The following is a 22,827-nucleotide window of genomic DNA, read 5'->3' as shown; positions in this document are numbered from 1 at the left end:
TGTTCATGTGTGATAACACGGTGATGACTGAAGTGTTCATGTTGTGCGATAACACGGTGATGACTGAAGTGTTCACGTTGTGTGATAACACTGTGATGACTGAAGTGTTCATGTTGTGCGATAACACTGTGATGACGGAAGTGTTCACGTTGTGTGATAACATGGTGATGACTGAAGTGTTCATGTTGTGTGATAACACGGTGATGACTGAAGTGTTCATGCTGTGCGATAACACTGTGATGACTGAAGTGTTCATGCTGTGCGATAACACTGTGATGACTGAAGTGTTCACGTTGTGCGATAACACTGTGATGACTGAAGTGTTGTCCCGTATACTTTATTCGGTATTGGATCTTGAAGCGATGACAGTTTAGGATATTACAGGTTTCCAATTTTGGTCCAAAATATCAAACAGGACACATCAGAGATGAAGCAGATATATGAAGTGATCTGTTTTCGAATCTTTCACAGTTAAAATTAAGAGCATATTAAATGCAAATTATATCCATGATGTAGCCTAGTTGCCTAGTTTGGGATTTTTCCAGGTCCAGTCTGATCTGTTCATAGAAATATCTCAAAACAGGATCCACCGAAGATCTAGTTAGGACACATGTGCATACTGTCCGTATCGTTAACAAAGGAATTTTCAAGTGTTTAGTGATCGGCACAGTGACTGATGCAGAAGATGAGAATTACGGCTTGAACCTACCTGAACTTCCCCGGACTGTGTACGTCAACTTTAATGGAGTTCACAGCCTGCTCCGGTCGGTGTGTTCCACACCACACCTGCATGGGAAGACATTGAGATGTCGTGCATCCAATTAATGATTTTCACCCAACAACGCAGTGTTGTGCATGCACCAAGGCATCAACCCTTCGATTTAACACCCATTCACCGATCTGATCTATCCATCCATCCATCCATCCATCCATGCATCTATCCATCCATCTAACTGTCCCTTCCAAGCATGTATCCATCCATGCATCTATCCATCCATCCATCCAACCACTCATCCATACATACATCCATCTATACATCTAACTGTCCCTTCCAAGCATTCATCCATCCATCCATCCATCCATCCATCCATCCAATCACTACCTGGGCAAAGTTAAGGAAGAACAGCTGATCGTGGGAAAGGTCAATGCCTGGCAATGGAGGCTCCTCTCCATGTTTGTTCACGTAGTTCTTGTAGGCCTGCAGTAGGAACATACGGCATAGTTGTCATCTCTTTCACATTTCTGGAGACTTAAATAAAGATCAAAACTGGCTCAGAAATGTACTTGAGCTATTTAACCGATTCCGACAACCCGCATTTTCACGCAGCGACTTTAAACGGCATTGAGTGTTTGAATTGCATTCACTGGGTTCACACGTAATGTTCTAGACACAACACTGCATTGTCATTGATTGCTGTTTATTATTTGTGTGACACAATTCACCGTCTTAAACAAGATTTTCAGCAAAATGATATATATATATTTCCTTTTCCAGCCAAATCAAACCCTGACCCTTCTCTGCAGTAAAACTCTTTATGAAACCCGAAACAACCACTTGGCATATGATGTCCTTGTAAACCCAGAAATAATGGCCAACCTGTGCCCCAAATACGTCTACCAGTGTTATCAATTGCAGATGGCAATTAGACACAACATCCCTTCCTCTCTCATTTTTAGGTCAGTGCTCTTGGGCCAAGAACATCAGGAATCATTAAATAGGAGTCACCCTCCGTTTTAATAAAAACCTCTACCTGGTATGCTTGCCGTATCCCTCCGTTGTCAGCAATGTTCTCTCCTAGGGTGTTGTTTCCATTTAACTATGGAGGAGGAGAGAAAGAGAAGGGTGAAAGGGGAGCGACACCAAGGATGGCAGGGAGAACAGAGACAGCATGGTGGTGATTTCTCTATAATTTTCAGTAAATCACATTCCATTCACATTTGATTCAAGGGGACCCTCTATTAATGCCTTTTCTCCCGGTGGATAAAAAGACTTTTTATTCAAAAGAGAGGGATTTGTATATATCAACACGGGAACCTGAAACACCTGAAACAAAGAGGAGGCAGTAAAACCGTTGGGTAGGGTAAAACAAAATGGTGAAGTGAGTAAAAGAAAATAGGAGAAATGCAAGAAGCAAGAGTGAAGATTTTGCATTGTGTAGCAACCGTGATCGCCAAGACAAAACTGCTGTTGTAAAAAGCTACTCTGGAAAGAGGAGAGGCAAGAAAGAGACAAACGTGGCAAGGAGTTAAGTCGTCCAACACCTACATGTAGTCCGTTGGCCAAGTCCCAGGTGTAGTTAGCATACTGGTTCACCATGCACTTGGACAGCTCCAGGAACTTCTGTGTGGAGCTTGCTGTCCACCAGTCCTTCAGGTCTCCATCTTTATCATAGTTACGACCTGGTAAACATAGGAAACACCTAAAGGAGGCTATTCGGTGTGGTTTCATCAAAAAGCAATCACAGGCTAATGCTAATGCTATGCTGGTAAGTGAAAGTCCCGCCAAAAATACATTAGCAGGTTCTGGGAAAGCAGGTTTTGAGTGATTCAAGCACTATGACTTGTGTCAGTTATGTTTTTCCATTCCATTCCCTTACATCTGCATATATTCCTTGGCTGCTGGTGTTATCGGGCATCAACATAACATGAAACGATCCTGACATCTTCACAGAGACGGCAACAAGAACTTCACGTAACACAATCAAAGCAAGTGCTCTGAAAATACAGTTTGTGGCGGCAGGCAGCGATGGTGCTTTTTAACGCGCCCTTGCTGAATGTGTTGCCAATTACAGAGAAGGAAATTGCTTCCTAGTGAAAGCCGAATGCAATCCTTCAACAGAACCCTTGGTGGAGCGGAGGGAGTGGTGCAAAAAGAAAAAGAAAAAAAACCTCATACCGTTGTCATCAAAGCCGTGCGTGATCTCGTGTCCGATTACCATGCCAATGCCACCGTAGTTGAGAGACTTGGACTGGCCCTTGCTGAAGAAGGGAGGCTGAAGGATGCCTGCTGGGAACACTGGCGCCAGCAGAAAATCTCAGTTATGTTTTGGGTCACGCTCGTAAAACCTCATGTGATATAAGGTGCGCATGGCAATAAGGGTGCATGTGCTAATGTATGTTTGTGCAAAAGGCGTGTGTGTCTGCACACAAGCACATGTGCGAATTACCTATTTGGTTTTTGCTGGATGAGTAGAAAGCGTTGACAACAGCAGCTCCAGTTACCCATCTGATAGAAAGAAAAGGAGCGATGGAAGGAAAAGGGGGGGGAGGGTTGTATAGAGCCCAGAATATCAGAATCTAATGAATCACTTGATGATTAGATTCACCTGCAGTTAAAATTAACCACTCTAATAATAGCACCTCTATCTTTGCTGCTGTGCTGAGCGTGTATGTGGAGGGGGGGGGGGTGAGAGGGGGAGGACATGTGTGTGTCTTGTGGAAAAGTGTGTGGGGAGTACTTGAATGCAATGTGCTAAATACAGTACTGCCTGCAATTGTAAAACAGGAAAACAAGGAGTCCTTGTATGGTCTGCTATCGGGGGTGAGCAGTCTCATCCAGAAGGGGCTGGTGTGGGTGCAGGTTTTTGTTCCAACCAAGCAGTTACACACCTGTGTCTCCTGATCAAGTCCCTCAGCAAAGACTCTGCTGGTGGATTAGTGGGATCAGGTGTGTAGCTGCTTGGCTGGAACAGAAACCTTCACCCACACCGGCCCTTTCTGGATAAGACTGCCCACCCCTGGACGCTGTGAGGATAAACTGTCAAATATCTTGAATAGGACTGCTCTCTGAAAAAAAACAGATAATACTGCCCAAAGGCATCCTTACTCTTCTTTGTTGACTTTCACCCTGAGTTTCCTCAGGCGTTTCTTCTGCGAATACTCCAAGTTCTGCAAGATGTTTTCAAAGTACTCCTCTGCACTGTAGCTCAGCTATCAACACACAGCCACAGGGAAACAAGTTTGCCACGTTAAAAAATCATGGTTCAACATATCTTACCATACAACCAACATGCAATTAGAATTGACCTAATCTACATTCTGTTGCATGACTGATTTGATTTTTTTATTTTTTCTTCAGATGGGTGACACTCACATCTTTGTACTCATTGTTAAGGAATTCGTCATTCATGATGTTGTCTGAATAGCCGATCCTCTCGCGAATAGCTCGGGCCTACAGAGAGAGGGGGGGGGTTGTCTTAAATACATCTTTACATGAATAACAAACCTACTTGACTCTCAATAAACTTAAACAGAACAGAATAGAACAGAATAAATTAGAATAAAATAGAACAGAGCAGAACAGAATAGTTTAGAATAGACAGTATGCAGGAAATAATGAACAGTACCTTCTCCTCAGCAGCTGTCTTGGTCTCAGTATCCATCCAGGTCAAGACATCCAGGTTACTGATGAACACTTCCCGGATCTCAGATATCATCTCATCCATCTGAAGTGGATACACACATGCACACATTCACAGAGAAAGATAGATATACACACACACACATACACACAGGGGAACACACATTTATTAGTCCATCTAAAGCTGTAAGTTACAAGTACTGAGCTATGTCTGTGAATTTTCTCCTTCATCCAGGTCATGGTTATTCAAAGGAGTTGAATCAAGTGCAGCTGGACTTGGTATATATCCGTGAAGACGTTTCACCTCTCATCCAAGAGGCTTCCTCAGTTCCTGCCTTTCTGACTAGACTGAGCTAGTCTGACTGGCTGGTGATGAGACTCTGAATTTATCCTCTAGGAGTCGTTGTCAGAGCTATAGATGTCCATGGCTCTTTGTGATCCGATGTTTACCAATGCCCATCGCTAACAGAGCCATAGATATGAGTGGCTCTTTTGTGTACCGATGTTTGGCCGCGCCCGTCGTTATCGGACCTATTGATATGCCGTGGCTCTCCTGTGCTCCGATGTCCAGCTAAACTAACACCCTCAACGATCGTCGCTGCTAAACAAATGCATATCAATAGCTCCGATAACAACTCCTAGAGGGTAAATGCTGAGTCTCATCAGCAGCCAGTCAGACTAGCTTGGTCTAGTCAGAAAGGCAGGAACTGAGGAAGCCTCTTGGATGAGAGGCGAAACGTCTTCATGGATATATACCAAGTCCAGTTGCACTTGATTCAACTCCTTTGGACAAGTACTGAGGAAAACAGCGATAACTGTCAAAGTACGCACTATGCAACACAACACAACACATTTTTTCTGTCCACAGTGTGGGAGATTGTTTTGCAAGGTCAGTACATGAAAACACAAACAAATTCTGGGGTGTCCGGGTGGCGTAGCAGTCTACTCCATTGCCTACCAACATGGGGATCGCTGGTTCAAATCCCCATGTTACCTCTGACTTCGTCGGGCGTCCCTACAGACACAACTGGCCGGGTCTGGGGGTGGGAAGCCGGATGTGGGTATGTGTCCTGGTCGCTGCACTAGCGCCTCCTCTGGTTGGCTGGGGCGCCTGTTCGGGGGGGACTGGGGGGAATAGTGTGACCCTCCCACGCGCTATGTCCCCCTGGTGAAACTCCTCACTGTCAGGTGAAAAGAAGCGGCTGGCGGCTCCACATGTATCGGAGGAGGCATGTGGTAGTCTGCAGCCCTCCCCGGATCAGCAGAGGGGGTGGAGCAGAGACCGGGACGGCTCAGAAGAGTGGGGTAATTAGCCAAGTACAAGTGGGGAGAAAACCCACACAAAGAAATTCTGTAACTGTGCACCAGTGTAGGGAATAAAACACATCCCTCCTTTTGTCTTGGCACAGTGCACTGTCAGTCCATGAATTACAAGTCAGTGAATAAAATTCTGTATTTTTGCTTTGTTTACAGATTAATGTTGTAGTCAAGTGTTACGATATATACTTTTTTAAATATTGAAGTTAGTCAGAATGTGTAAATACTTAAAACAACTTTAGCTCGGTAGCTAGCATGGCCAAAATTAGCATTATAACAACAATTTTTAGCTATCCTCAAGGCTCAGTGTTTTCGGTTTTTACCGATTTTCACCGAAAAATACCCAGATTTTTTTAAAAGGAGCAGATCGGTTTAAACTGATTTTCACCCGGATTTTATGTTTCCATGGTTCCAAAAGTTGTTCCTGTTCATGTGAGGTTATGTAACAGTGCCCTCTTGTGGCGAAATCCGGCATGCTGGATGGCTTTGAAAAATAAAAACCGAAAACGCTGAGCCTTGCCTATCCTTAGCTAACGTAAAATTGTCCCTAGGTGTGTGTGTGTGTGTGTGTGTGTGTGTGAGCCCTGTGATGGCCTGGTGGCCTGTCAGGGTGTCTCCCCGTCTGCCGCCCAGTGACAGCTGGGATAGGCTCCAGCATCCCCGCGACCCTGAGAGCAGGATAAGCGGTTCAGATGATGGATGGATGAATGGATGGATGGATGGATGGATGGATAGACATTCAATGGCCACAACACTATAGCAGCACTAGTATTGATGTTAAACCCTCAGCATAATGGACTCCGATGGTTCAGCAGTGCTGATACTGGAAAAATTCAAGCTTGGTTGAATATAATAAAAAAAAAAAAATGGAAAAAAAAAAAAGAAAAGAAAAAGACACAATGGAGACCAGAAAGTCCATAATAAGCATGTCTGGAGCCAGAACATTGTATTTCATTTGCTGAAGAAGTTGTTTTTTCAACACAGAAAAAAAAAAAAAAAAAAAAGATGGTCACAGGCATGCATCTCATTCCTCGCTCCATTCCTACGTTCCACCCACTGCGATAAAACTCACATGAGTGGCGCCTTGTTCGTGCACAGAGGAGGTCCCTCGACTGCTGAGCCGACTGTGAACTCAGCGTGTACCCCCCCCCCCACGTTTCTACAACCTTCAAACCCGCGACGCGACTTTCTGATAAACTCTTACGGCTACACAGCTGTCGTTCAGATAAGAAACGGCTTACCATCACAAGCGTGGCCACGCTCCTCACTATTTTGGCGGAATTTGCCCCTAGGATTTTCTGCAAATTGATGTCACTTTACAGTAACCATGACAACAATTCTGCATCAGCCAATGACAAAAATGACACATCAGGTTCTCGCTTCCTAAAAGCTTAACTGATCTGCGCGGGATGACGGCAAACCTCCGGCAAATGTAAGCGTGCACCGATAGACAAGTGGAGCCCACCCTGCAGGACTCGAAGCTGCGAGTCTGCGAGGAGACGGCAGCGAGCCAACTGAGGCATTCCAGCGTCACATCGCATCAACAGTCCATTCTGTTACACACTGCATGACCACTCTCATAACACAACGTGGTTAACCACAAACCAGTATGGACTCCACAGACGGGGCTTTATTGAAAACAATTCCATGTGTGTTTGTCTGTGTGTGTGTGTCTGTGTGACTTCTTGTGTGCATGATGAATAATTCAAGTGTATCCGCAGACATCAAAACAGTCAAAATCAGGTCAGAAACAGGTTAAGTATGGTAGCGAACCCACTGGGCTGTTATATATCATCGTAGTCTGCCCTCCAACACAATCTGATGGCTTCCCAGGAGGGGTATTCTTCCACACTGTTCAAATTTATATCCAGAGCACAAATCCAACACAGGATCTGCTTTCATCAAATCACTGGCTGCACTCAAACATTTGTACAATGATAGTCGAGCATTTTAAAATAGCCTGTCTCCTTGAAAACCCCTTATCTGTGCTTTCCTCGGTAAACAAACGTCATGTTTGGAACATGATCCGGTGGCTGCAGGGATATCGGCATGAGAGATTAGTGTGTGCGCCAACTGGGGGTCATCACGACATACTTATGTGCACAGAGTACTGGGTGCATGTGCATGTGTAAAGGGGAGCTAATGTGTGCTTGCAGGGTAAACTAAATGCTTGTTCACACACACACACACACACACACACACACACACACACACACACACACACACACACACACACCTTCAGGGAGTGTGATATGAGGTCCACGTGTTAGAGTGGGTGTGGGTCCATGAGGACTTGGAGATTTATGGCGTGTGAGACTCACATAATGACTGGTGTAACAGATCTGCTCGCTTACTTGCACTCTCTTGCAAATGCACACACACGCACACACACACACACAGGGTTAAGATTTACAGCGTGGGGGCACTGGCCGTGATGACTGGTTACAAGGATACCTGGTTCAGCAGCTCTTGAGCCGGGACAAGCAAATAAAAACACAGCTCTGTGGGTGACTCTGCAGACCGCAAGGCCACAAGCGTGACAACAAAAACACTCGGAGGCTGTGGCTGCAGCAAATCTTCTCAGAACACGTGACCCAATTACTGTCAAACAGCTTTCACCCAAAAACACACATGCACACACAGCAGCGCAGGAGCGACTGTCTGGCTGTGCATCCCGGAGCTGAGCACACCTTCCCGTCTGACAACTCCAGACCTGCTTTCTGCACTCGTTCGAGACAGCCATCTTCGATTCAGTACTGAAGCCGCTGCAACATGGACAACCGAGTGCAATAACCCCACGCGCTACTTTGAACTTTAAAAGCCGCTGCCATCTTTTATTGTCTCATCATCATTTTTACTACCTCACTTGTTTATAAAAAATGTTGTCCTTGTGTTTTAACCATTTACTTTGTCTAGTGCTGCTGGTCTGAGACTCACCAAACAAAGTTTCCTTGTATGCATACAATGACAATAAAGTACCTTATCTTAAGTAATTAATGCCTTTGATGAATGTGAAACTAGTCACCAGTACATATTCTTAGTGACTTTTGTTGTATTTAATGCTGAACTTGAATAGAAACATGCAGCTTCCACTGTTTCTGCAGCCAAAGTCCCGATAACCAAGTCCGGCGTACTACACGTGCACTCATTTAGCGCCACTAATGCGAAATTACATTGACTTTTACACGGTGTACTGTATCTTATAAAATGGTGCCTGTTTAGTAGTAATTGTGTGTTGTTTAGTGGCACACACAATGATTTCCTTCATTACTTTTTAAAGGACCACAGCAAATTGTTGTACCCCACCGCGGACTACGCCGCAGAGCTGCTCTGACCTTGGCTGCAGCTCCTTCACAGATGTATGGTAAAGGCTATAAAAGGTAAACTGGGTCTGAGCTATGTGTGTGTGAAGGGGAGGAGATTTCTTACGACCCAGAAAAACATATTTTTGTGCCGACTTGAAAAACAAGCGGGACAAAAACAAACCTGACGGGAAAAGAACGGATGAGAAGTTCATTTGCTACCAGGTCTTTAACTTTGCTGTCTAGCGAGAGAATTGGAACTCAGAAAGGCCATCAAATAATCTGCCTTTGGACATTTAGTTTTTGTCGTTCAGTCTCAGCGAACTCATCAGATACCCCTACTGACCAGTTCTTTGCTCTCTCCAGAGAAGGCCTCCTCCACGTACAGTCTTCCCACAGCATCGTCCATATTGTTGTTGACATAAAGCGCGCACTGACGCCAAACAGCGGCCTCTGATGTTGTTCCAGATAGAGCCTGCGGGGGAAGGGGGGGTTAGGATAGACACAATAGGAAGCACAATAAACTTCTCTATGTAATGGCTTGAAGGAACACTAGGATTTATAATCATGGCGCTCATCTATGTGTAGTTCTGTATGGTCGTATAACATGAGCAGTGCTCGAAGTGGGCCAGTACTCACCGGCACGTCTACATTTGATTTTTTAGCATACCGTGAGTTTTTCTTCTGCACCGCCACTTCTCACAACTTGCCGGTACTCTTTTCTGCCCTCTCCATTTCAGGTTCTCTGAGTGATTCTTAATGGCCCTAAATAAACTGCATTACCCAGGGAGCACTGGGGGCACTACATACCCAGAGGGCACTACATGATGCTCGCCTGTTCCCCCCATTTGCATTTTTTTTCCTAGGATGGTGAAGTCATGACCTGCCCTACTCTGCCTCTGATTGGCTTACCCTGATCTTCTTACCCTAAACCTATCCAATCTCAATCTCTCCCATCTCAATCCCTACCCAACCAACGAAGGCAATGAGTAGTAGCCAATCAGAGGCAGAGTAGGGCAGGTCATGACTTCGCCATACTAGGAAAAAAAATTGGTTGCCAGTTCTCTCCTGCCTGCTTTCTTCTGTCACCAGCTAGTCTAATGCCCCTTCTCCACTACATGGTACCGGCTCAACTCCACTCGACTCGCCCTTTTTTCATTTTCCATTGCTGGAAAGTACCGGCATTTTGGTAACTGTTACCACTTTTCTGGTACCACCTCTGTTGAGGTTCCAAAAAAACTGGAGCGGGTACCAAAATCAATGCAGACCTCTGATTGGTCAGAGAAACACGTCACTGCGCCATCAACGTGCGCATGGGATACCACCCGGCATTTTCAAATACCGAAGCGGTCAAAACGGAGTTATCTTAAAAGAACATTTTGAAATTGAAACCAGGCATCACTATGACGACCAGCTACACTGAGGGGGTACTGTCACAGTACTGGAAAACGACACACAAGCGAGTCGAGTTGAGCCGGTACCATGTAGTGGAAAAGGGGTATAAGTAACGTTCCATGAACATTACAATAATGCTGGCCTGTCTCCAAAAGGGCAAAACAAAGAGAACTCGAACAGAGTCAGAAGACGACACGACAGAGCTTGGAAAGTCAAATCCTACACAACTAAAGCGAGCTCACGTTACTGCCATTCTCCTGATTAAATAAATCCATGTTGTGAACATCAGCAGTATCTCCCAGCATCTTTTACTCACTGTAGAAATTCAGAATGTAATAATGATTTGCAGATACTGGCCGATACACGCCAACATGTGAATAAGGGGAGTACTGGCACTTGACTTTTTCCACTTCAAGCACTGAACATAAGCATGATGTGTATGATAAGGTTTAGTGGTGAGCGGGGGAGGAAAGAACTTAGAGAGGAGTGGGAGGAGAGGAAGAGCATGAAAAAGGGGAGGCGTCGTCGTAATGGTGGATGGTGGGCGGACAGAAAGGACACACAATGCGATGCCAACAGAGGCTCAGTTCAAGTACAGCATGTAAGACACTGGTTGCATACTTTCCGGAAGGCTTTCCTGGTGTTTCTGTACGATCTACTCAGGCCGACCACCATGTTCATGGCAAAGCGCCACACCATGTAGTTCTGCAGATCCCTACGAGGGTGTTCAGAGAAGGAGTCATGCCAAGCAAAATCAGTAACGAGTGAGCATCTGTTTACTGTATATGTTGTGAACCTCCACCCCCACAGAAACACGCTGAGACACGCAGGCATGCACACACCCTCACTTTACACGCACACGTGCATGCACTACCACAGGGACGCACAAATGCTTGCATATTCTCTCTCTCTCTCTCACACACACACATACATACGCACACACACATACACACACCTACCTCTTGGTGTATTTGGCCAGCACAAGGTTGAGTTTCCTGTAGTAATTTGGAGAGTAGTTTATGATCTTCTCTGTATCAGGAATGGTGATGTTGACCGTGCCCATGATCCTACCCGTGAAGTAACTCCAGTCAAACACCTTAAGCAAATTCCCAAAGGATCGGGGACGAAGTAAAAACGTATCAGAGAGAGGGTCAGAGGTCATTCAAATGATAAACTCTGACAGATATCAGTGTGTTGTTTGTTACCTTTGACTCGAGCTCCAGGGTGAAATTGCCATTGAGATCACCCAGCTCCATTTTGTTATAAAGCAGCACAGGGTTGTTACGGTCCTCAGGTGTGTCAGTAGCCTACCAGAGACAGAGACAGAGAGACAGAGACGGAAACAAAGAGAAACTGTCTGAGACAGGAAGCAGCGACAGATCCTCAACAAATACAGGCTCAGTGACCACAGTCTAGCCATTGAAAAGGGGAGACATAAAAAGACGTGGTTGCCAAAAGAGCAACGAACGTGTGGTCAGTGCATGACAGATGAGGTGGAGACAGAGGTGCACTTCCTCCTTAAATGTGACAAATTTGAAAAACAGCGCCGGGCTTTTGCCCAGGAGCTGGAACATGTGATTCCAGAGGACCAGGAAATGGACGACGCAGGTAAGCTGCGGGTGGTCCTGGGAGGGGGGCCAGCGGCGAGCATTGCAGCAAGATTTATATTTTCCTGCCACCACCTGAGAGACAGTGGGTGATGGCACCTATTGCTACTGTCTTTGTTGGATATCATAATCACTGTTCTGGTTGCTGTTATTATTATAATCATTGTTGTATTGTGTTGTTGTTTTACATGCTTTGGCAATATGTACATGTCATGCCAATAAAGCACATATTGAATTGAATTGAGAGAGAGAGACAGAGAGAGAGTGAAAGAGAGAAACAGAAAGAGAGACAAAGACAGAGAGAGAGTGAAAGAGAGACAGACAGAGAGCAAGAGAGACAGAGAGTGAGAGAGACAGAGAGAGAGAGACAGAGGCAGAGAGCGCGAGACAGAGACAGCGTGAAAGAGAGAGAGAGCGAGCGAGAGAGGGCGCGAGAGAGAGACAGAGACAGACAGACAGATAGAAAGCGAGAGAGACAGACAGACAGAGAGTAATGCTAGGAACACACTTAACCAGTGGTTCTTAACTGGGGGAAAGGGACCCTAAAGAGGGCCTCAGGGAGTTGTCTGGGGGGGGTCCTGAGATGATGGGAAATTATTGCATTTCAATCAGAAAAAAACATTAGTAGCTGACTAATAACACAAAGCAAGAGGTAAGTCTTACACAAGATGTGATGAGCCTTTTAGTTTCTGTAGACGTCACATGTCTCTTATGTTTGCTCTGACTGCATATCTGAGGATTCGTACAACTACACATGTCGGTTTTAAAACACTTTCACGCTCTTATGGGGTTAAATGGAATAAGCAGGACTAACTGCAGTGGAGTGCTTACAGATGGAGTCGGACGACGACAGACAGACGGGTTATCATGTCTCCTGTAGGGGGCCCTGGAATATTTCCTGGGACATGAGGAGCCTTGGGGGCAGAAAGGTTGGGAACCACTGCAGCAGATGATTTACAGGCCAATTATAACCTCAATTTGGCCACGACGACTGATTTTTAAGATTGTGAGGAGTCTGCACTGGTCTGTGCAAAACAGGACACGTCGTGCACATCACATTATCTTGTAACGTACCACAGGTTAAAGCTCTGAATCTCTCGCCTCTCCACAAAGCGTTTGACCAGTCGGAGCCGTCACGATTATACAAAACATATGTTCGATTCTTGTGACTGAATTCCTGCCAAATCTTTCCATGCTGGTGTACCGTAAACTGGTCAATGACAATAAACCAAGGTTAAAAAAAGATTGAAGACTGTAAATCTGCAAACCCCAACTGTTGTGTGTGCGACGGCTTGTCCTCTCTCAGTCTGATATATGGACATTAAAGAGTCTCGGCGTTTGCATGGGGCTTAAAGCGGCTCGGAATCAGCAGCCCGGTCACGTGCAGCCGCCTTCACATCCCCTCCACCTTCTCAAAAAAAAGCACACATACGACCAGGCTACTGATTCAGATGCATCTCCAAAACCAACACTCACGGCTGGAGGCCGAGGTGGAGGTGGCGGTGGGGTAAGGTCTGTAAAGCTCAGACGCAGAACGTTTTAGCTACCTTGTAAAACGCCAGCGGTGGAGTGGAGGGAAGCAAAGCATGGCAGCGAGCGGACCCGAGAAGAACAACACACACGGGCTGTTGTGTATCGTCTATTAGTTTGTCCCTGATGGCACCCTGTAAATTCCCCTATGTACCCGTCAGTTCTAGATGTGCCGCTGAAACGATGCCCGTGTTCACTTCCACGCCTGTCTCACGTTCTTAAGTAGTTGTACTGCTCAGATACAGTGAGTACACAATACGGGCAGGGTGGAAAAACAGTTTACGGCGTCAAGAATCTTTGTTTGTGTTTGTTTTTTTGTAGGGATAGATGTGGTCCGGGACACGCTGCAAATCAGGGCAACTGACACATGGAGGAGAACGCTTTGAATCCACCAAATGAAGCCGACTACACTGTAGGTACAAGGAATTTCCTGATGGAGAGACTTTTTCTTTTAACCCCTGTAGACTGGCCGGTGTTTTAGTTTAAATACTTTTTTTTTTGGACCCCCCCCCTGCCTTTTTCTCCCCTGGTCACTGCTCCACCCCCTCCACCGACTCGGGGAGGTTCTGCAGACTACCACGTCTCCCCTGATACATGTGGAGTCGCCAGCTGCTTCTTTTCACCTGACAGTGAGGAGTTTCGCCAGGGGGACGTAGCACGTGCAAGGATCACACTAATCCCCCCAGTTCCCCTTCCCCCCCGAACAGGCGCCCCAACCGACCAGAGGAGGCGCTAGTGCAGCGACCAGGGCACATACCCACATCCGGCTTCCCACCCGCAGACACAGCCAATTGTGTCTGTAAGGATGCCCGACCAAGCCGGAGCTAACGCAGGGATTCGAACCGCCGATCAATGTGTTGGTAGGCAACGGAATAGACCGCCATGCCACCCGGACGCCCTAGTTTAAATAGAATTAATTCAAACCTCAGTAAGAGAACGTGTAATGGGTTGCTACAAGTCTTTTGGCATTCCCCACTCTCATATTTCACTACTACACTGACAGTCGAACTAAAATGAAGTGACAAAAGTACACAATTACACACACATCTGTCATTTTAAGGGTTATGTCATGAGAATCAGTGTTGTGCTTATATGCTGTGTACATAAACAAGTGTACATAACGTGAATAATAATGATTACAAGTACGTGTTCCAGTAAATAGTGGACTTGAAGCATAAAAAGATGGAGGGAGACCCAGCAGGGCATGTCTGACGGTGCCAAGTTGTCAGGACGGAAAGTGTAGACCGCATCACTGATTACAATGTGGGTGCAGCCATTGCAAGAGACAGATGACATAATGGTTTCCTCTGCTCCACACCGGGGACGGTTGTGCAAGATGGTTTAGGGGGAAAAGCCAGTTTAAATGTGAGCGGTCTTACATTGGCGATGTCTCTCTCTAGCTCCATGACCCTGGTCACCTGATCCCTGATGACGGTCTCGTTGACGTCCAGATGCCGGTCTGACCGGATCAGCTTAGCCAGGTCAACCATGAACTGCTCATAGGCCCGACATGCCTGTCAACACACACACACACACACACACACACACACACACACACACACACACACACACACACACACATACACAAATTAAAGTCATTTCCCTTGTTTTAGCAGAATAGCGTGGATGGAGGAGGAAGAAGTTGCGGTTTTGATCTAAACCATGACATGCATACAATCACACACACACACACACACACACACACACACACACACCAGACATACACTGTAGTCGCCTCAGGCTCAGCGCGGTGGATACGGGTTCCTCTCTGAATATCAATCAGAGACGATGGTAAACCAGATGGAAACCAGAGCATCGGATTGTCTCCCCCAATCAGAAACATCTGGTCCTGATGGCCGTCACGGCCAAAGTCTGTTTGGCCTCTGATGTAAGTAATCACTTATTGGTGTGTTACTGGAGTGTTTCTCCCTTTCGAGCTCATGTGCATGCATAAACACACACACACACACACACAAACTCATGAAAAAACATAAGCACACCCATAATCACAGTTTAGCTCAGAAAGATAAGGTCAAGTCAGCCCCTTTCATGCTCGGATGTGCAGATCGATGTCTGCAGTTGACCTTGATATAAACATCAGCTTCTATGTAATTGTATGCTAGTGTGTGTGTGTGTGTGTGTGTGTGAGTTAACTACCTCTGCATAGGGTCCAGTGCAGGCATAGTAATCTCTGGACAGAAGGCCGAGGCTAGTCTGCTGGTCGAACTGGTGACGGAAAGGGAACAGGACACAACTATTCACTCACAACCGAGTTAAGAAATAAAAAAATACACTCAATCCTACTTACAAGTTGACGAGATAATAAAACAAGAACAGCTTGTGCTCAGACTGAATGATAGTATAACAGGTGCTGTGTGTGTGGGGGGGGGAGGGAGTGGGGGGGTATGCGGGTGGTATAATGGGTGTATGTGAAGAAAGGGCTGAGAGGGAAAGTTTTGAAAAGAGAGACTCAGGGTACTTTCTCACCTAATAATAGCCTTTCTGTTCGAATCATCGCTGATGTTGATTTTATTGTTACCTTCCTCAGCTGCTCTGGTTTGCTTCCTCCTAGTTCAACTGAAGTGACCCACATTCTGTCAACACGAGTCATGCACTTGCTCACATCTTCCATCTATCCATTATCTGAACCACTTGTCCTGCTCTCAGGGTCGCAGGGATGCGGGAGCCTATCCCAGCAGTCATTGGGCGGCAGGCAGGGAGACACCCTGGACAGGCCACCAGGCCATCACAGGGCCCACACACACACACACACATTCATACCTAGGGACAATTTAGTACCGTCGATTCACCTGACCTACATGTCTTTGGACTGTGGGAGGAAACCGGAGCACCCAGAGGAAACCCACGCAGACAGAGAGAGAACATGCAAACTCCACACAGAGGACGACGGGAGGACCCCCACCCCCAAAAGGTTGGACTACCCCGGGGCTCAAACCCAGAACCTTCTTGCTGTGAGGCAACCACGCTAACCACTGCGCCACCTTGCCGCCTATCTTCCATGTATTGATCAAAACTTTAGAGGGCGAGGAGAAAAACATCAATCCATATCAGGAACACTCTGAACAACCCCGTGGCTCGTGCATGTTTTCCATCTTTGCCTTTACAGCAGTTATCCGCCTCTGGTGTAACTTAAGGGAGCATGAAGAGAATGCAAAAGACTAAGATCTGCTCATTAACACAGCCTAGATATAATCCGAAGACACCACGCTGCTGTCAGAAACCAGCATGAGAGCAGAAAATTGGAAATGTTGTGGCACCATAACGCCCTTTTAGTGCACTATGTTAAACACTGTGGACTCCTGCTGTCTGACTGACTGAGCCGATGGGAAATGTATAAGTCTACACGTGCTACATTTCAATCAGGCATCTTTTGCCAATAATTACAGCTGAACAGAAATACCACAACACCAAAAATCACCTATGAAATGTTGCAGGGAATTTGTAGGCGTGCTTTATAGGAAAGCTGATATGTCAATATCATTTGCAAGATTATGCGACAGAGGGGCATCCGGGTGGCGTAGCGGTCTATTCTGTTGCCTAGTAACACCTGGATCGCCGGTTTGAATCCCCGTGTTACCTCCGGCTTTGTCGGGGCGTCCCTACAGACACAATTGGCCGGGTCTGCGGGTGGAAAGACGGATGTGGGTATGTGTCCGGGTCACTGCACTAGCGCCTCCTCTGGTCGGTCGGGGCGTCTGTTCGGGGGGGGAGGGGGAACTGGGGGGAATAGTGTGAACCTCCCACACGCTACGTCCCCCTGGTGAAACTCCTCACTGTCAGGTGAAAAGAAGTGGCTGGCAACTCCACACGTATCGGAGCCCTCTGCAGCCCTCCCAGGCTCGGCAGAGGGGGTGGAGCAGCGACCGAGACGGCTCAGAAGATTGGAGTAATTGGCCGGTTACAATTGGGGTGAAAAGGGGGAATACTAAAAAAAACAAAGTTTTTTTTCTCAAATTTTGGCCAATGGCCTCCAAGCTTCCCGTTTTCCTTATAAATGTTTTTAATAACATCAACTGTATGACCAAACGTATGTAGATACCACTTCTAATAAGTGGACTTGGCTATTTCAGCCACATGTTTGAAGATGCATGAAATCAAGCCAACAGCCATGCAGTCTCTATAGACAAACACTGGCACTAAAATGGGTCATACTGAAGAGCTCAGTGACTTTCAACTTGGCACCGTCACAGGATGCCACCTTTCCAACAAGTCAGTTGGTCAAATGTCTGCCCTACTAGATCTGCCCTGGTCAGCCTTAAGTCTATTTTTGTGAAGTGGGAACGTCTCGGAGCAACAACAGCTCAGCTGTGGAGCGACAGGACACACAACACCACAGAACAGGATCGCCAAGTGTGGAATTACGTCGCATGTAAAAACTGTCTGTCTTCGGATGCAACACTTACTACCGAGTCCCAAACTGCCTCTGCAAAGAATGTCAGCACAAGAAAAGTTCCTCAGGAGCGTCATGAAATGGGATACCATGGCCGAGCAGCAGCACACAAGCCTAAGATCACCATGTGCAATGCCAAGCGTCGGCTGGAGTGGTGTGAAGCAGGTATTCTCAAGCCAGTCCTCGAGGACCTGTGATTAGATGGCTGGAATACCTGACACAACAGGTGAATTTAATTTACCAATGTACTCAATCCAGTCTCTGAGGACTGGACTGAGAGCCACTGGTGTAAAGCACACTGCCACTGATTGGACACAGTGGAAAGGCGTTCTCTGGAGTGATGGATCACGCTTCACTATCTGGCAGTCTGACAGACCAATCTGGGTTTGGTGGATGCCAAGAGAACCCTACTTGCCTGAATGCATAGTGCCAACTATAAAGTTTGGGGGGAGGAATAATGGTCTGAAGCTGTTTCTCATGTTTTGGGCTAGGCCCCATTAGTACTAGTGAGGGGAAAGCTTAATGCTACAACATACAATGACATTCTAGAGAATTCTGCGCTTCAAATTTTGTGGCAACAGTTTGGGGGGGGGGCTTTCCTGTTTCAGCATGACAATGTCCCCATGCACAAAGCGAGGTCCATAAAGACACGGTTTGCTGAGTCTTGTGTGGAAGAACTTGACTGGCCTGCACAGAGCATGACCTCAACCCCATCCAACACCTTTGGGATGAACTGGAACGCAGACTGTGAGCCAGGCCTTCTCCTCAACATCAGTGCCAGACCTCACTAATGCTGTTGAGGCTGAATGGGAGCAAATCCCTGCAGCCATGTTCCAAAATCTAGTGGAAAGCCTTCCCAGAAGAGTGGAGGCTGTTATAGCAGTGGGGCAGGGGTGGGGGGGGGGCGTTGCAACTCCATATTAATGCCCGTGGTTTTGGAATGAAATGTTCAACAACCACATATGGGTATGATGTTCGGGTGTCACATTCTTTTGCCCATGTAGTGTTGTTCTCTGCACAGAAAGATTACTTAATCACTTAAAACCAGCTACCAGAAATGTACATAAATGACCACAGCAGCACTAGCATCTCTTTGAGCCCATGCTTGGCCTCTGCCAGGCATCACATCGAACTCTCTTTGTAAGTCACTTTGGATAAAACCATCTCCTAAATGAGAACTTTTGCACTTTTTCTTATCTTTTCAAAATTGCATAAAATGCACTTCACGTTTTGTTCGAAAGGTGGCTATACTGTTCCTGACAGTGGTCCCATGACCAGCAAAAAGCAGGATGAATGCAACAGTTTCTAGCCTGTGAAAGTGCTGTCGGATAGAGAGACAGACGAAGCGAGCGAGTCAGTGAGATAGAAAAAGAGACACCAAGAGGGAGCAAGGGAAGCTGAGAAAGGGAACAAGGGAGACAAGGTATGAGAGAGGAAGGGAAGGAAAAAGAAGAAAAGGGATTCTTCACCTACATGAATGATGTGAGAATTGGAGTCCCTGTCATCGGTGCCAACAAAAAAGTTAACCAAGACTTGAGTCCCATATTTTTGATTCAGTTTAGCGATAGCATCTTCAAACCTCCACATCTTACCTAAGGAACGGAGAAGAAAGGAAACATGAAGTGGGCAGAAATACACGTAGCTATGATCTTGTGTGACAAAAGGGGAAGAATACAATACCATAGGTGGCCTCCCAGTTGTCCACAGCAATGGGCCACTCGGACATGTCCGGTAGCATACGTAACAATGGAGCCCCTCCTCTAAGCTCAATTAAACCTAAAAAAAATCAAGCAAACATGTCAGTGAAAAAAAAAAAGCATCATCACTTACGTTTTGGATTCACCCCCCACCTTTATTTTCTCCTCAATTGTACTTGGCCAATTACCCCACTCTTCCGAGCCATCCCAGTCCCTGCTCCACCCCCTCTGCTGATCCGGGTAGGGCTGCAGACTACCACATGCCTCCTCCGATACACGTGAAGTCACCAGCCGCTTCTTTTCACCCGACAGTGAGGAGGTTCACCAGGGGGACGTAGCGCGTGGGAGGATCACGCTACTCCCCCCAGTTCCCCCTGCCCCCTGAACAGGTGCCCTGACCATATCCAGCTTCTCACACACAGACACGGCCAATTGTGTCTGTGGGGACGCCCCAACCAAGCCGGAGGTAACACGGGGATTCGAACCGGCGATCCCCATGTTGGTAGGTAATGGAAGAGACCGCCATGCCATCTGGACGCAGAAATGTATCTTCTAATTTGTTACTCGAGCATATTATTTAACGTCATGTGTTGATATTGGGCAAGAGTGTAACAGCAGGTGGGATGTAAATGTATCTAATTAAGCCTGATATGCATTGTAACAAGTTCATTACCTTTCTGCAACAGTAACCCACAAACTGCAGACATTATGAATCTCTTGCATCCTGAAAACTCTTGCTGTTTGTCCTGCATTTGCACTATTTGCATCTCGTCATCCCACGTTTAGTGGCAGTAATTATTGAAAACCAACGAATAAATTTTTTTTCCCCCACACACATTGGGGAGATAAACTTTAGACACTTAGTACATGCACAGTAAGAGAGATGCGAGGACAGTGAAATTAAGCCACTGATGAAGCACTTGGCACAAAAAGGAGATAGAAACAGGGAACAGATGTCTCCGCTCAGATTCAATGCCACTTAACCCTAACTCACTCTCATTGGTGCAGGACTTGTAGAGGGATTTCGCCTTCGTGAGGGCGCTGGCCTCCCCCTCCACCGTTCTTTCCAGGACACCTAACAGTAGAGGACAGAAGGAGGGGGCGGGGATGAGCAAGTGAGAGAGCGAGAGAGAGAACAGGGGTATGTGAGAATCGGCATGGGACAAACACAACCATTGTAGGGAGACAGAAGAGAGGAGGACAGATTAATTAACAAGATTTATGACGACGAGTAGGTCCAAACTGGTTGATTTCAAAGAAACACAGCTGTATTCCAGATGCATGTCATCTTCTCTGAGACAAGCATTTTTTTTTTTTTTTTGCACACTTTATAAAGACAGTCTTTCTTCTGTTTACCATGCTGCTCACTAAAAGTTTTCAATTCCATGTTTCTCTCATTGACAACTGTCATGGGGATGTGGGAAGAGCCAGACACTGTTCTTGTGTTGATGTTTTTTATCTTTGATGATTGAAAGATCTATAAATATAATAACAGCTGCACATTATTTTGAACAAACAGCGAACAAAATCCTTTGTACTGTGTGGTATTTCCTGTAGAAATTCCCGTTTGCATGTCAAGTCCTCCACGATGACCTTCAACTGCTGATTAGATGCTTCGGTGACAAATTATACTTATCTACAAATGACCTTGTCCTTGATGAGCTGGGTTACGATTTTGTGTTTATAAATGTACACTTCTGAAAACAACGCATCTCCTGAGGGTCTTCTCTGGATGCCCGATTCGTGTGTCCGGCTGACCCCAATTCATTTTCAAAACCGCATGATTGGTTTTCAAACGGGGGTTCAACCCGGAGTCTAATGAGTTGCACCATCACAAATAGAGCCACGCAATCTCAGAATAAACATCAAAATCCAAAAAAATAAAAATCGGAATTACCAGAAAGCAATCACGCTGGATTCTGGTCAATTTGTGGTCTGCAGAACGGCCAACATTGTGGAGGGGAGAGTGGAAAACTGGGCATGAGAAGTATTCAAAATTTCCAGCTGTGGTTAGCTTGTTCATAGCCATTGTCCATTGTCGACGACTAACCGGAGAGGAATTTTGTGTAATCCCCCGCAATCTGTCACACCTGTTTGAGATATAAGTAGCAGAGCAGCGACTGGTTCGGCCTCATGAATGCGTGTTCGAAACAAATAAGACTTTAAATATAATTGTATACGCTAATTAACGCACCATTCACCAAAGCACTTAACGCTGCTCTTCATTTGTTCCACTTTGTTGCACAACATGTATTCACTTCACTACACAATGCCAGCAAGCTGTCCCTCTGCCTTACTTTCTGCTTCTGGGTTCAAATAACTCTCTTACACGGAAGACCTCTGCGTTCCAATTTTTTTTTTTTTTGGTTGCTAAAAATAAACAGGACACTTGACTCACCCGTTGGATTTTTATGTGCATGCAATCTCCAAATGATGCAAATGGTGTGTTTTGCGTTAGTCGTGAATGATGTCTGGTCTGTGGTATGACACATATTAATGTGCTATTTGCACGGCTCCAAAAATAAACTGAAACCAGCGATGTCTTATTCACTCTGCATTCAGCGGCCAGATTGGTGTTTGGTATTGTGTTCTTTTCATCTATTAACACGACAAATTAAATAAGGACACATCTACCTCATATTTTGTACGCCACTGTTGCTGTAATACAAGGGCGTAGGAGAGAGTATTATATTGGGGGGGGGGGGGGGCAAAACCCTGTAGAGGGGTCCGGGAGCACGCACCCCCGGAATTTTTGTTTAAAGGTTTTAAACTACCGTTTTACAAGTTTTCAGCAAAGAAAAACGTGTTTCATGGCCATATGATAAGCCCCCCCCCCCGAAGATTATTATTATTATTATTTATTTCGGCAGCTAAATTAAGCATTTTTAAGCTATTTTAGACAAAAACCGTAAAGCCTAGACATCTGTACATCATTGAGGCAAATCATGGTAGCTGGTTAACACGTTATGAAGTTACCAAACTATCAAAACACAGTACTGTGTAGTGAATGTAAAGGCTATATAAAACACAGTACTGTGTAATGAATGCAAACGCTATATAAAACACAGTACTGTGTAATGAATGTACATGCTATATAAAACACAGTACTGTGTAGTGAATGTACATGCTATATAAAACACAGTACTGTGTAATGAATGTAAACGCTATATAAAACACAGTACTGTGTAATGAATGTAAACGCTATATA

At 45.8% G+C, this 22,827-nt stretch overlaps 1 protein-coding gene across 1 annotated transcript in view; it reads right to left on the bottom strand.

The window, feature by feature from the left end:
• Positions 1 to 22,827, bottom strand: part of LOC130115839 (neprilysin-like) — a 63,694-nt gene that overhangs the window by 2,711 nt on the left and 38,156 nt on the right. Inside the window, exons 3-20 of the mRNA XM_056283691.1 lie at positions 20,614 to 20,698; positions 19,603 to 19,698; positions 19,396 to 19,514; positions 15,669 to 15,737; positions 14,891 to 15,025; positions 11,580 to 11,681; positions 11,334 to 11,470; positions 10,996 to 11,089; positions 9,326 to 9,454; positions 4,347 to 4,445; positions 4,094 to 4,171; positions 3,827 to 3,930; positions 3,168 to 3,226; positions 2,897 to 3,016; positions 2,267 to 2,400; positions 1,752 to 1,817; positions 1,103 to 1,198; positions 710 to 786 (exon numbers count right to left, since the gene is read on the bottom strand). Coding sequence (XP_056139666.1) covers positions 710 to 786; positions 1,103 to 1,198; positions 1,752 to 1,817; positions 2,267 to 2,400; positions 2,897 to 3,016; positions 3,168 to 3,226; positions 3,827 to 3,930; positions 4,094 to 4,171; positions 4,347 to 4,445; positions 9,326 to 9,454; positions 10,996 to 11,089; positions 11,334 to 11,470; positions 11,580 to 11,681; positions 14,891 to 15,025; positions 15,669 to 15,737; positions 19,396 to 19,514; positions 19,603 to 19,698; positions 20,614 to 20,698 — 1,799 coding nt within the window. The remainder of the gene's footprint in view (positions 1 to 709; positions 787 to 1,102; positions 1,199 to 1,751; positions 1,818 to 2,266; positions 2,401 to 2,896; positions 3,017 to 3,167; positions 3,227 to 3,826; positions 3,931 to 4,093; positions 4,172 to 4,346; positions 4,446 to 9,325; positions 9,455 to 10,995; positions 11,090 to 11,333; positions 11,471 to 11,579; positions 11,682 to 14,890; positions 15,026 to 15,668; positions 15,738 to 19,395; positions 19,515 to 19,602; positions 19,699 to 20,613; positions 20,699 to 22,827) is intronic.

The sequence above is a fragment of the Lampris incognitus genome, chromosome 7 (genome assembly GCF_029633865.1).
Source record: "Lampris incognitus isolate fLamInc1 chromosome 7, fLamInc1.hap2, whole genome shotgun sequence".
Lineage (NCBI taxonomy): Eukaryota > Metazoa > Chordata > Actinopteri > Lampriformes > Lampridae > Lampris > Lampris incognitus.
This window is presented reverse-complemented; position numbering and strand designations above follow the sequence as displayed.